The 14,792-nt window shown below is 43.2% G+C and overlaps 2 gene segments (V, D, J or C); both read left to right on the top strand.

The window, feature by feature from the left end:
- Positions 1–6,882: 6,882 nt before the first annotated feature.
- LOC139362707 (probable non-functional T cell receptor beta variable 5-3) lies at positions 6,883–8,931 on the top strand. The segment is given in 3 exon segments: positions 6,883–7,186; positions 7,310–7,548; positions 7,662–8,931. Coding segments are annotated over 3 exon segments (312 nt in total).
- Positions 8,932–9,563: 632 nt separating this feature from the next.
- Positions 9,564–14,792, top strand: part of LOC139362613 (T cell receptor beta variable 13-like) — a 222,411-nt gene continuing 217,182 nt past the window's right edge. The window contains 1 exon segment of the V gene segment in view: positions 9,564–9,861. Within this exon segment, the coding sequence occupies positions 9,564–9,861 (298 nt within the window).

Here is a 14,792-nt window from a genome sequence, read left to right as displayed (position 1 = left end):
GATTTTAAAAATATATGTATATTGTTTTCTCTTGGAAGAACAGGATGGGAACAGCCTTATAGTTGCTAATTTGTGGAGAAGGTATCATGTAAAAGTAAGAGAAAATCAGAATTGTGTTCTAGAGGGTACATTGTGGCTGTCCTGAGAGCATGTTCCCCAGGAACCCAAACCATGAGAGTGTTTGGCAATCCACAGTGCAACAGACAATTCTTGGCCCCATGAATTTGGCGGTAAGACTGGAGACAGTTGGAAAAACTATGGAGTCTTGAAGTTCTTCACTCTCAGTGCAGGCCTCTCTTGAAAGCCATAGATTAATGTCAGATAAATATGCTTCTACTGTTAAGACTATTAAAACAAGAACCAGTGAAGACAAGTGAGCAGAAACAATTAGCAATTGAAGTGTATGAAGACAAGAAATCTTTACCATTAAAATATATGAAAGTCTGTATAACTATATTTAAAGGGAATTGAAATGTGAACAAGAAAAAGGAGACTGCCAGAAACCATCAAGGTAACATTAAAAAATAATCAAATTCAATATAGAAATGATTAAGATTATCACTGAAAACAAAATGGAAATGAAGAAAAGATGAAATGCTTCTAAGAGATTATTAGTGATGTCAAGGACAAAGCTGAAGAAGTTACATAGAATGCGGCACTGAATATTAAATATGTAACCTGAGAGAGAGCTTACGGGTGGTTTCCAGCACAGTAGAATATATAATTTTTAATTATATGTTTATTTATATATAATATATAAATATATATTATTTATATTTATAAAATTTATATTTAATATAATTATTGATTATAATTAATTTAATATAAATATAATTGATTTAATATAAATATTAATTATAATTAATATAATATATAATATTATACATATAAATATATAATATATATTATATAATATATATTTATATAATATAATATATATTATATATTATATAATATAATATATAATTATATTTATATAATATAATATATATTATATATTATATAATATAATATATATATTTATATAATATATATTTATATTTATATATTTATATAATATATTTTTATATGTATAATATATTTTTATATGTATAATATATAAATAAATATGTAATTAAAATTATATATTATGTAAACATATATTTCTCGTTTTTCTTATAGATAATTGAAGTTTCAGAAAAAGAAAGTAGAGGGAATAAGTGATCACGATGAGACACTAGCTGAGAATTTTCCAGGGGTGTTTCAGGACCTAAATTCTCAGTTTCAAGAATTCAAGTGAATATGAAATAAGATAAATGTTTATATTATAGTGAGATTGTGGAACACAAGTGACAAAGAGAAGATTCTAAAAGCAGTCCCAAAGAAAAGATAAATCTCTCCTGGTGGAATAGACTGAAAAGATCAGTGAAAGTCAAGAAAGAGGATCAAAAATAACCATTTAGTGAGAATTATTATCCCCATTCATTAAATACTGAGATGGAGGAAAATATATTTACAAATGGAAAAATAAAAAAAAAAGACTATGAGTTTTCCAATAAGTTATCTTTTTTGAATTATAGCCAACAAAGGTGGGAAGTAGTCCCAGAAGAAAGGCATGAGGTGCAGCTGGTGAGGGAACCCATGTGATGGGGCAGTCCTGTTGGGCACGTGTGACTCGGGGGATGGAGGAGGCTGGGGCATGAATGGGATGGCACAGGGGACCCTGACTTGCAGAAAAGGCAATGAGCTCACCCCTTGGTGCCTTGTGTTGGGGACGCTGATGGCACATCCTAGAAAACATGCCCAGCAGACAGAGGCGCGGCTGTGGGGTGAGGAGATGAACTCAGAGATGCAGCATGAGGCCTCTAGCTCCAGACAGCTCTGGAGAACAAAGTGAAGACCGATGCATTTATGTTGTTTAAAAGGAGCTAATAAATATCTAAAGCAGTCATCTAAGTGTGTTCTAATATAAATCCTGTGTTCCTGAGATTGTGGGGATTGAGAGAGGAAGTGATGTCACTGTGGGAACTGCTCTGTGGGGACAGGGACATCCCTCTTCCTCTGCTCCTGCTCACAATGACTCTGATCTGGCAAAGCTCCCATCCTGCCCTGACTCTGCCATGGGCACCAGGCTCCTCTGCTGGGCTGCCCTGTGCCTCCTGGGGGCAGGTGAGTCCTCAGACACCAACCAGCCTCATTGTGTGTGTGTTTGTGTGAATGTGTATATGTGTGAGATGAGTACAACTGCTTTCTTCATTCTGTTTTCAACTTGTGTCTCCACAGATCACACAGGTGCTGGAGTTTCCCAGTCCCCCAGTAACAAGGTCACAGAGAAGGGAAAGGATGTAGCGCTCAGGTGTGATCCAATTTCAGGTCATGCTGTCCTTTACTGGTACCGACAGAACCTGGGGCAGGGCCTAGAGTTTCTAATTTACTTCCAAGGCACGGGTGCAGTAGATGACTCAGGGCTGCGCAGTGATCGGTTCTCTGCAACACGGCCTGAAGGATCCGTCTCTACTCTGAAGATCCAACACACAGAGCAGGGGGACTCAGCCATGTACTTCTGTGCCAGCAGCTTAACCACAGCATGACACAATCGCCTCTTTCCTGCTCACAAACCTCCTCCTCTCTCTCCTTGCTTCCTTATGATACTATTTTGCATCCTCATCTCACAAAGCTCCTCTGCCTCTTCCAGAATCATTGCTTGCATGTCTGCTGCTCAGATCAGCAGATGTGCGTTGTACACGTTAATCATTTTCTGTGGAAGGCCCTTTGCTGGTCTTCATTATCCATCCTTATTTTCCACGTTGGATACTGCTCCCTTCAAGATTACTTGTTGCCTGCAAGGGATCCTACTTTTTACATTCAAATTTTACTTTTCATTAATACATATTTGATGCTGTCTTGAAGGTAATCTCATTATCGTCCCAATCTTCTGCTAATCTTTATTTTCATGGTAACATTGACTGTTATTTTGGGGGACATGTATTTCATCTTTGGTAATGGAAATGAAATAACTATGCACTTCAATTCCTGTATGTTCCTCCTACTTCAGAGTAAATCCAATTTTCTTCCATTCCTCCCATTCTATCCCGCTCCCTTTATATGATAGTTTTAAGGGAGAAAATATCAGTTAGACTCTAATGGCTGCTATGTGATAAGAGTTATTTTGAATGAGGGTGGGATATTCAGCTTTGAGAAAAGCCATAGTCAGGGTTAGAACCAGTGTTGGAATCAGGGTTTAGGGAGATTGCTCATAAAACCTGCAGGATGGCACTTCTAGAATAGTCTCCCAGCTCACTCTGCAGACACTTCCCAGCATCCCTTGGGCCATTGCAGAAGCAATGATGAAACTTAACTTACTGGCCACAAGATGGCACTGTGGTCCACTGGGATCTAAGGGGCTCTGGGGACAGCCTGGGAGAGCAGCCTAGGAGGGGAAGGGTTAAGAAAAATTAAGGCTGGGATTCAATATTATGCAAATGTTGCAACAGTTTACAGTTATTGCTAGGCTACCTACAGCTATGCAAGATTCAGGAAATACCTCTAATCTTTAATGAGATCCACAGTTGAAGAATTCTGGCCGGCAACCTTGGTGTCAGGGGCAGGTGCAGACAGAGGAGCAACTGCCTCAAAGGAACATGGGGAGGCGAGGGGCGGGCTGTGCCCTAAGCCCAGTGTGTCTCTGCTGCACCCTATCTTCCCTGCAGGCCTCGCTGGGCAACAGCCTTCATGAGAGGAGGTGGATCCTGCCTGAGACCAGTCAGAACACCCTGGACAGCTGGACTCCTAAGGCATGGGGGATGACACCACAGGCCCACCAGACTGTTCCCTAGAGAGGGGCCTCCAAGCCCCAGCTCACAGTCCTGAGGATCAGGGCACTTAATTGGGAGAGCCCCTCCTCACTCTAACCCTGTCATGAACCCCAAACTCTTCTGCATGACCCTTTGTCTCCTGGGAGCATATGAGTCCTGGAAACAGCTGCAAAACCCTGTCATGGGTTTGCAATGTCTGGGCTCCAAGCCTTTTTTCCTCTTTCCTCTGAAGAGTCCCCCTACCTCTTAACTCTTGTCTTCACTTTCCATCTGCCTCTCCAGCAGACTCTGTTGATGCTGGGATCACCCAGACACCAAGATACTACATTATACAGACAGGAAAGAGATGATCCTGGAATGTGCTCAGGTTAGGAACCATTATTGAATGTTCTGATATCGACAAGACCCAGGACAGAGGCTGAAATTGATCCGTTATTCAGGTAGTGGTGGCAGCAGGACCAAAGTTGATGTCACAGAAGGGTACAGTGTCTCTGGAAACAAGCCTAAGCATTTCCCCTGAGCCTGGCATCCACCAGCACCAGCCGGACTTCTCTGTACCTCTGCGGCAGTGCATCCACAGCCCTGTACAGCCAGCTGCTCTCTGCACCAAAAGGGCAGCCACAGGTTGGAGGTGGGTACTCCTTACGGAAGGCCCTGCCTCAACCAGAAGAAAAAGCTGCCCTTTCTGAAGCTCTTCCCAGACTTCCCAGCAATGGGATCTCATTCTATGTGTGCTCCTGAAGCATGAAACTTAGAGTGAGCTGGGGTCTATCACTGTAGTGGGGATGTGTAAATGCAAACAACATAACGCTATTTTCCTCAATTTGGAATATTCTGGGAATTATACAAAGGAACAGTAGCTTCCAACATGAAATTCATATTTCACTTTATTTTCAAGGGAGAAGAAGAAAGCAGAAAGCAACTGGGAAGCTTTGGCCTGCTTGAGTGATTTGGGATTCTCATGTAGTACACATAACATCACCTTGGCTTTGGTTCCTTTGGATACCGAGCGTGTGTTCTCTGGAGGACAAGAAAATCCGATTTTTTCTTTATAAAGTTACAAACACACAAGTGAACAATCCACTTAGTGACAATGTTAATAGATGCAACAAACTCTGCCATTAGACCTGAAAATAATCAGCTAGTAGAATTATAAAAAAGATTGTAAGCCTCTTACTTAAGTACCTGTTTGAGTTCCTCTGAGGATAGATGAAGGAAGGAAATTAATTCTTACCATCACTGTGACTTGGATTAGAATCCATGAGTCCCTTAACTTGTTTTTCTTGTAAAATATTATAAAATAATATAGAACACGCATTTCATTTTCCTTTAGCCTGTCGTCCTCTTTAGCATCCCCAGGGAGAATCCCATATCCCGGTGCAAGACTTCTTATGTTGGGATCCATTAACTGAAGGACTGGGAGGACCATAGCTGGGTTTCACGGGAAATACATGCCTCATGTGCAGAGAACCCCATATGTCTCTTCTCTGCCCAATGTCCCCCTGTGAGGCTGCCAAGAGGGGAGAGTGCTGGGTCACCCAGGACCCCCCTCTCAAAAAGAGGAGTGGGCTGCTTGCTTGGCAGAAAAAAAAAAAAATCACCAATTGGCCAATCTGCTGAAAACCAATATGAAAGGCTAATATGTGAGACCGATGAACGCCCAATTTCTCAAATTATTAAATTTATAACAGTTCATGGTTCTTGGTATGACTTCAACAGCGAGTGAGCGTTTTTTTCTTTGTCTATAGCTTTCTTTCAGCCATTGATCCTCGGTTGTGTCTTAGCCTCTTATCAGCCCAGCTCATTTTGATACTAAATTTGGCTGTTGTATATCTCAGCAAGAAGCACGTCTCACATTCTCCGTATTTTATGTGGTCATGAGTGTGTTCCTGTCTTATTCTTATTTTATATGATGCATTTCTAAATTGGACGGTACAGAATACAAGCATCTATTTGTATAGGACTCCCGTCTTTTATGGGGATAGGTCAGAGTAGGTGAGCGTGCACCGTGAGTCTCTGCTGGGATCTCTTTGGATTCTATGTCCACTGTCACATGGTTTATTGTCATATGCATATTTCTCATGGTTCTCCTGACTCTTTCAGCAACGCTCATTGCAGGATGTTAGAAATCTTATTACTTCTAATGGCAGAATGTTAGAAATTGTGTTAACTCTTAAGGCAAAATAAAATATCCCAGACTCGCTTTTCCATTGCTCTTTCTATTACTTGTGGTCCTGGAGATATCAAGGAGGGACAAAAAGGAGTATTTGCAAAGGTGTCCCAGGGTTAAGGGAACCCAGTAAGAGAAGTAGAAGTAGCCTAGGAATAGCAGAATCTGTGGCTCTTACTCACATTGGCCTGAAATTAGTAGGAGAGGATGTGGATCCCAAAGCATCTGGTACTGTAGCTTTAAGGCAAGGCTGCCTATAAGGTGCTATGGCCTTTGGTAGGGAAGAGTAACCAATATAAAATAACGAAGCAAGAGGAGAACCAGGGCATAAACAAATCAGAACAAGTGGTGACCCTACCTCCGTCTGCTCTCCTGACATTGTCTCCCATTAGCCAAACTCACTCTGGAGTTAGAGAAGAAGGGAGCCAGTTAACATAATACACTGGGGTCAGCCTCTGAAGGCAGGGTGGATCTGGAGAAATTAACATAAATTATCCAGATCACTATGCATAAGATGGCCTTGAGGGTGCTGAATCCCAAACTGGCTGGCTAGGTCTGTTCTGTGAGCTGATAAAGCCCTAGTGTTATTTCTGGGGAATCTGTACTCTTAATTTACAGACAACCCAGGTCTGCTTTGGATCTGATCAGATAGACTAAATCTTGGGGACTTTGTACCACTGGCCACTCAAGGGAGGGGCTGGAAATGTTATCTGAAGACGAAAAAATAGAACCAGAAAATTTGGTTGAATCTAGCATCAGAGAGATGACCTTAGGACAGCCAGGAAGAGCTGGAACATGAAGGTTTAATCACAGGCTCTTCACCCTCTGCTGATGGGCAGTGTGTGAGTTTCAGCATGGAGCACCGCAGCACTAGGTGGGAGGAGGGTGAGAGGGCGATGGGGCAGCCTGGGAGCTGGAGCAGTGTAGGCAGAGGAGCAACTGTCTCGTCACAGAAGCTTCTGCCCTCACCCAACCCTTCTGCTCTGCAGGGCAGGGAGAGAGTTTGGGTTGTGGGGAGCACTGGACTCAGGAAGCCTGTAGGGGGAGGACACAGGACAGTGACATCACAAGATACTCCTTGCATCAGCAAAATCAAGGCCCAGAACTCACTCAGCTCTTCCCCAGGAGGACCAAGCCCTGCATCAGGTGCAGTGCTGCCTGCCCCACTGTGCCATGGGCCCCGGGCTCCTCTGCTGGGCGCTGCTTTGTCTCCTGGGAGCAGGTGAGTCCTGTGCACTGGACAGCAGCCCCATTCTCAGCTTTCCCACCCCTGTGTCCTCCACTTTACCTCGGGGAGGGCCTCCAGGCTGTCTCCTGGCTCATCCTCCATCTGCTTTTCCCACAGGCTCAGTGGACACTGGAGTCACCCAAAGTCCCACACATCTGATCAAAACGAGAGGACAGCAAGTGACTCTGAGATGCTCTCCTATCTCTGGGCACAACACTGTGTCCTGGTACCAACAGACCCCTGGTCAGGGGCCCCAGTTTATCTTCGAATATGCTAATGAGTTAAGGACATCAGAAGGAAACTTCCCTCATCGATTCTCAGGGCGCCAGTTCCGTGACTATCACTCTGAGATGAATGTGAGTGCCTTGGAGCTGGGAGACTTGGCCCTGTATCTCTGTGCCAGCAGCTTGGCACAGCCTGGCAGGGTCACTGGAACTCTGTGCACTAATCTCTCTGCTTCCATGTACAGCAGTCTCAGACCAGACAGCTGTGAGAAAGGCTGGTGGAAACAAGGCCAGGAGGATCTGCTCAGAGGATGCTGCTGCTTCAGGAGGTTCACAGCAAAATTACCTTCTTTGTCGGATGCTGTACACTATAATGATACAGTAGCTGGCACTCTCCTTTTTAGAAAAAGAAATTCATTTTGGTGTCAGGATTGTTCGACAGATGTGTAGTATAGAAGGTAAAATCTCAAGGGTTTGCTTTATATAATTAAGGGAGAAGAAATTGAGATTTGGTTTGGAGAAATTTGAGGAGAACATGATTAAAGATTATGAAAAAATAGAAGTAGAGCTACCAGATGATAAAAATTGTGTTCTCTGCAACATAACCTGTCAAAGTTTTCAATTGCTAGAAAATATGCAGCAAGGCCTTGTAATAACTGGCATCACCCCAGGGCCAGTCTAGGAGGGTCATTGCCACATAGCCTGTTGCCCCGGGGGAGGGCCCTGGAACTGGTTCCAATGTCTTCCTTCTGGACTTAGATCTCAAGTCTCAAAACAGAAGAATTCATTTCACTGCTGACAGTAAACAGATAAAGGCTCTCCCATTTCCCCAAAGATACATTCTGCTTCCATTGTATCTCTTCCTGACACTAACTACCCAGATCCATTCCCTTCTGTGACCAAACATCTCTTTGAATATTTCCTAAAACTCTGCAGCCTTTGCATTCTCTGCATTTGTGCTCAATATTTCTATGGCCTGGAAGGACCTCTGTCTCCCAAGAAACCGCCAGACCCTGCTCATTGGTCAAGAATGGGCTCACGTTGCTTTCCTCTTCACTTCTTACCATGATATTCCCCAGCATTGTACTATACCAACATCTTTATTATTTTCATAGGAAAAGCCAAGTATTAATTAAATATATAGTGAATATTCTTTGATGTTGTGAAATGTATGTTAATTCCTGCTTATATAGCGTTCTGGAATATTACTATTATTAATATGAGGGATATTATTAACCACTAACTATTTCCTGGTTAGAGATCAAAGTCACTTCTGCGTAGTGACAGCAAATGTGAGAACCAACGGAATCTGTTTGAATTACAGCTGGCAGTGTTATTCATTTCAAATTTTTATAATTTAGAAGTAAATTTTTAAAATCTAGAAACCCTTTTCTAAAATGCACTACCTAAAATTTAGTAATAATGAATCTAAATACAACATATGAAAACATATGAGTATAATTAACTGGGATTAGCTGTGGAATATAGGGTTTCCAGGCTGGGTCTCCTTGATATCATCACGCTGTTTAATTGTATGGCCTTTATAATTCTGGCTGGTCTCTACCATCTTAACACATTATTTGCAACTATGTAACAATTGTTTATTCATAATCAAAATGTTGGCTCATGTGTCCTCCGACTCCATTGGCGAAGGGTGGATTTGAAAATCAACCCGAAATTGACTCTTTGGGAAAGCATAGAGAGGGTGTGTTAGAGGGTGGGGGTGGCAGGACTGGGGGCATCTCTGTTTCTGATTTGGACAATTTGAGCGTATCGCGTCAGAAGGTATGAATCCATGAGATTGTAGACTGTTGGCCACTTGGAGGCGCTGTGGCTCCACAATACTGCAGAGAACTCAGCGGAGGGGTGGGAGAGGAGCCGAGAGAGTGGGGCTGAAGGGGATGCCTGGCTGCCTGCCGGCATCAGCGGAGTGGATGGAATTCCCTGAGCGGGGCCTGGACACATAAGAGTTAAGCACAACCTCTCATTGCCTTGGAAGAGTTGGGGCGCCAGAGGCCTCAGTTTGCACTAAAGAGGGAGTGTCTCTGGCTCTGCACAGGCAGTAGAGGGTGAACAGCCTGGGGTGGCAAGGACTGGGGAATCAGTGTCAGGGCAGGGACAGGGCGGGCAGAGGAAAGTAAGGTGTGATGTGGGCATGTGGGGACTGTGTTCAATCCTCCTCACGTTTGGCTTCTGGCCTGTACAAGACAGGAATAGTACATGGAGTAGCAGAACCTGAGGCCTGCCAAAGAGTACAGTGGGCTGGAGTGGCCTGCAGGGGAAAGTACGTCAGTGCGGTGACATCACAGGCCAATGCTCCTATCAGGAAGAAGAGAGCTTGGGAACTGCACAATACTTACTACAGAGATACCAGCCCGGAGCTGGGAGATCCTGCCATGGGCTTCAGGCTCCTCTGCTGTGTGGCCTTTTGTCTCCTGGGAGCAGGTGAGTCTTGGGCACAGCTTCAAAGTCTCCGATCTCCATTTCCTGTCCCTGAAATGCACGCAGGCCGATGATGGCTCCAGCAGGAGGCTTTCTTCTGTGCCTTATGCTTAACTTCTGTCTTCTGACACACAGGCTCAGTGGATTGTGGAGTCACACAAACCCCAAAGCACCTGATCACAGCAATTGGACAGCAAGTGACGCTGAGATGCTCCCCTAGGTCTGGAGACCGCTCCGTGTACTGGTACCAACAGAGCCTGGGCCAGGGCCTCCAGTTCCTCATTCAGTATTATAATGGGGAAGAGAGAGCAAAAGGAAACATTCTTGAAAGATTCTCAGCACAACAGTTCGCTGACTTGCACTCTGAACTAAACCTGAGCTCTCTGGAGCTGGGGGACTCGGCGTTGTATTTCTGTGCCAGCAGCGAAGCACAGCCCTGCGTGAGCATCAGCCTTCTGTGCAATAACATTCCTGCCCCACTCAGGAAGTGACGGTGAGGGGAGGGCTGCCAGCCAGAGGGCCTCAGGCCCTGGAGAGTGGACAGGCCTTTCCCAGGCACTCTCTGGTGCTTCTGTATGAGATTTGGTTTAATGCTCACTGAAACTGTCTAAGCTAAGTATTATTTCACCTGTTTACATATCTGAGGGACAGCAGATGTCCTGGGGCTCATATTTAATAGCTAGCTGAAGTCTGTTTTTTCAACACCTCTGCACTGTCCCTCCTCACTCTGGAGATCTGTCCTTTTACCTGGTGTCCCCTTTTTATGTCCCCAAGAGCAGGATGCTAAGGTCATGCATGAAGCTGTGATCATGATAGCTTCTTCCCTGACAAGTCCAATGAACACATGATTTCCAGGCAAAACATACCTGTTTACTCTTTATTGTGATTTAAAAAAAAAGAAAGAAAGAAAGAAAAGAAAGGTGCAGTTTTCTGCTCTGTGGCCCTCCTGTGGGCAAGGCCAGGCATCTCTTTTACGAAGACTGTATGAGGAGGGAGCTTTCCCAGGTTCACAGCAAAGGGCAGGAAATGTTTTTCATGGGGCATGTAGTCTTCCTGTGCCCGATGCAATCTACCATCAGGGAAAGGACTTGAAAATTTGTTATTCATTAGTTAATATTTTTCATTCTTTTTTTTTTTTTTAGACAGAGTTTCGCTCTTGTTGCCCAGGCTGGAGTGCTGTGGTGCTATCTCGGCTCACTGCAACCTCCACCTCCTAGGTTCAAGCGATTCTCCTGCCTCAGCCTCCCAGGCAGCCTCCACCACACCTGGCCAGTTTTGTGTTTTTAGCAGAGACGGAGTTTCTCCATCTTGGCCAGGCTGGCCTCAAACTCCCGACCTCAGGTGATCCACCTGCCTTGGCCTCCCAATGTGCTGGGATTACAGGTGTGAACCATTGCGTCAGGTCCATTTTTTATCCTTTATCAATAAATCTTTTGGGGCATCCTACTTTGTGCAAGGGATTACATCACATGAAATACACAATGGGAAAAAAAGATGATTAGAAAAAAGGGAAAATTTTTAAAAATGAAGAAAAGGGTGTTTCTTGCATTTGAGGGTTTCGAGATCTGCAATTTTTGGTATATTCTAATTAGTTTACTCCGTTTCTGATTTATATGAATTTCCTCTTTCTTCTCTTTCTCCCTTTGGCTACCTACATCCTTTTGCCAGATTTTTTAAAGTTTTTAGTAATAGTATTTAACATGAGATCTACCCTTTTTATAGACTTGTAAGTGCAGAGCACAGTTTTATAATCTGAGGTCATGATGTTGTACAGCAGATCTCTAGATCTCATTCATCTTGCATGATTGAAATTTTATACACATTGGCAGCAACTCCCCATTTACTCCATTCCCCAGACCCTGGCCACCACCATTCTAGTCTTTGCTTCCTTGAGTTGCACTATTTTAGATAACTCATGTAAATGACATTATGCAGATTTTTGTCTTTTTGTGATTGGCTTATCTCATTTAGCCTAATGTCCTACCAAGTATAGTGGTGACAGTTTTACTTCTGCCTTCCAAAGTTCACACAAATAGCTCCTTGACCAACTGTAACCCAGAATCATAAAGATAAAGGCATTCTTAGAAATATAATTTTTTGTCCTGGCTAAGTTGGGTTAACACAACCTGGTACAGTATGGATTCTCCCAGGTTGAGGCATCTGGTCACATACCTGTTTCAACCTACCGTGGTCTCCAGACTCCACTTTTGGGGGCACCACTGCTGCCCAGGTGAATGTGGACGCAACTTAGATGCCTCTGTCCTAGATGTTCCAGGCCCCAGCTACTGGCTTTTCTTTTAACCTGTGCCTGCAGTCTCCCTCCACTGGGACACAGGGCTCTGCCTCCTGCTTCCATCTCCTTCCTGAGCTTCCGCCCTGCTGGAGTTGCACGGACATCAGGGCCCCTGGTCAAAGTGTGGCGACCCGCAGAGACAGAGGGGGGGAAGCTCACCTCTAGCTGCCTTCCAGGGCCCAGTTCTGTTATACCCCAAGCAAGTACTCTGGTCTCCCTTTGGGCTCCACAGTATGAGAAATGCGCTTCATGGATTCATAGCTGACCCCCAGCTCAGTAATCTGAGGACAAACTCAAAGGGAAACTCTCAGAACTGAGGGACTAGCCCTGCATTTCTCTGATGAGGGTAAGAATACAGTATTGTAGAAATGCCTTATTCCCTGTGTAGACCTGGCCCTAAACAGGGAAAAACAGACACGGTAAAAGTGCCCAAATATGTCTGAGGGGACTGAAAGAAAATTTCCTAAGAAAATCCTTCTCCTGACTTCATTCAGTTCCCAGTAAGACATACCTCATGCTCGGACCCCCAGATCAGCTGAGTACCCGGGATATCACAAGTCCCAGCATCTAACCCCACAGCAACTAATTCAGATACCGGCCTCTTTCCTGCTCCACATTGACCAACTGCCAGAAACGGTCTTGCCAATAGAGTTTTGTTGGCCAGGCATGGTGGCTCATGCCTGTAATCCCAGCACTTTGGAAGCCCGAGGTGGGTGGGCCACCTGAGGTCAGGAGTTCGAGACCAGCCTGGCCAACCATATTGTGAAACCCCATTTCTACTTAAAAAGAAAAAATAGCTGGGCATGGTGGTACATACCTGTAGTCCCAGCTACTTGGGAAACTGAGGCAGGAGAATTGCTTAAACCCAGGAGGCAGAGGTTGCAGTGAGCTAAAATCTCGTCACTGCACTCCAGCCTGGGCAACAGAGCAAGACTCCATCTCTAAAAAAAAGTTTTGTCCTTTGACCACCATGTCTATCTCTATATCTAGGCAGATTTAATTTATGATTAATTTGACCTCTTAATCCCATTAAAGGGCAATGAAGAGCATATGTTTTCAATGTAAAGTATATTCATTTTATTTTTAATAAGTTGGAACTAGTAGTAAACCGAGGGTATCTCCAGTATAGTCTTAAGACAGCCCATGGTAAACCAAATCTCTTTACTAGGACTTTCTTTTCCACATTTTAGTTCCTAGTTATCCAGAGTCCGGAATATTTAAGAGTTGAAGAGTCTCTCTATGACTGAGATGGTCTGCGGGGGTTTATAAACAAGTGTTCACTTGTCCAACAAGCCTAGGGCCACTCTTTATGGAAGCCAGTTTGTCAGCTGGTTTGGGAATTTTTGATTTAAAATACGGTATGTTGTTTAACGTGAATAAGCATAAAGTCTACAAGTGTAATTTGCATATAGGCTAGTGCCTGAAGATTTGGGTAGGACAAAAAGGAAAGAAGAGATAATGTTTGCAGGTTTAGGAAGTTTCATTATATAGAACTTCAGGGGCCTGTGGGCTCTGATTTGTGGAGATAGTATAAAGACAAAGAATTAGAAAATCAGAATTCTCTTCTGGAGCCTACATCGGGGTTGTCCTGAGAAAAGATTATGATATGAGGAACATAATCCATGGTGTGTTTAGCAGCCCAGAAAGCAGCAGACAGTTCTTGACTCATGCATTTGGGGGTGAGACTGGAGACACTGGCAGACGGTATAGCCTGTTGAAGCTGTGCACTCTTAATCTTAGCCTCTCCAAAACTCCAGAGACAAATGTCAGACAAATATACTCCCATTATGAAGAATATTAAAACAAAAAAAAAATGAGGAAAAGTTGGCAGAATTCAAAAACATTCACAATAGGCAGCCTGAATGTTTAACTTTAGCATCATGAGATATGAAAGTTTGAAGAGCTATAGTTAAATGCACACAAAAGAGAATTGAAAGCTGAACAAGAAAAAAGAGACTCTCAGAAACCTTTAACTTTTTAAAAAGCATTAAATGGGATGTCTAGAAATGATCCCTAAAATGACTGAAAGAAAATGGATAAAGTGAAGAGCAGATTAATGCTCATTGAAGAGATTTCAAAGACATTAATTTCAAAGACAAATCTGAAGAAGTTACCCAGAACAACACAAAAAATTAACTGTATAATATGAAACAGAAGTGAAGCAACAGAGAAGAAACAATGGAGGTTTCAGTTATATTCGAATATATGTAACATTTCATGAGAATTTCCCATTTATTCTTATATGTCATTGAAGTATAAGAGAAAGAAAATAAGGAGAATGATAAGAGGTGATATCGTGTGTGATACTAGCTGAGAAATTTCCAGGACAACTAAAGACCCCAAAACCTGAGTTTCAATAATTCAAATAAATCCCAGGTTAAATAGTTACCTCAGTGTTAAAATAGAAGAATATGAATGATGAAGAGACGATTTTTAAAGCAGTCCAAGAAAGATAAATATCTTGCAAAGGAATAGACTGAGACCAACAGAAATAGTGAAGAAAGAGAGTTAAAAATATCTATAAATGCAGATTATAGTCCTCATTCATCAAAGAGACAAGGAGACCTCGGCAGTTCATATTCTGAACCCTTGGGCTGGTGACCTGAAATATATTTGGCTGAGTGTTCTCATTTGTAAACTG

The sequence above is a fragment of the Macaca nemestrina genome, chromosome 4 (assembly GCF_043159975.1).
Source record: "Macaca nemestrina isolate mMacNem1 chromosome 4, mMacNem.hap1, whole genome shotgun sequence".
Taxonomy (NCBI): Eukaryota; Metazoa; Chordata; class Mammalia; order Primates; family Cercopithecidae; genus Macaca; species Macaca nemestrina.
The sequence above is the reverse complement of the archived record's forward strand: the minus strand, read 5'-3'. Positions and strand labels throughout refer to the sequence as shown.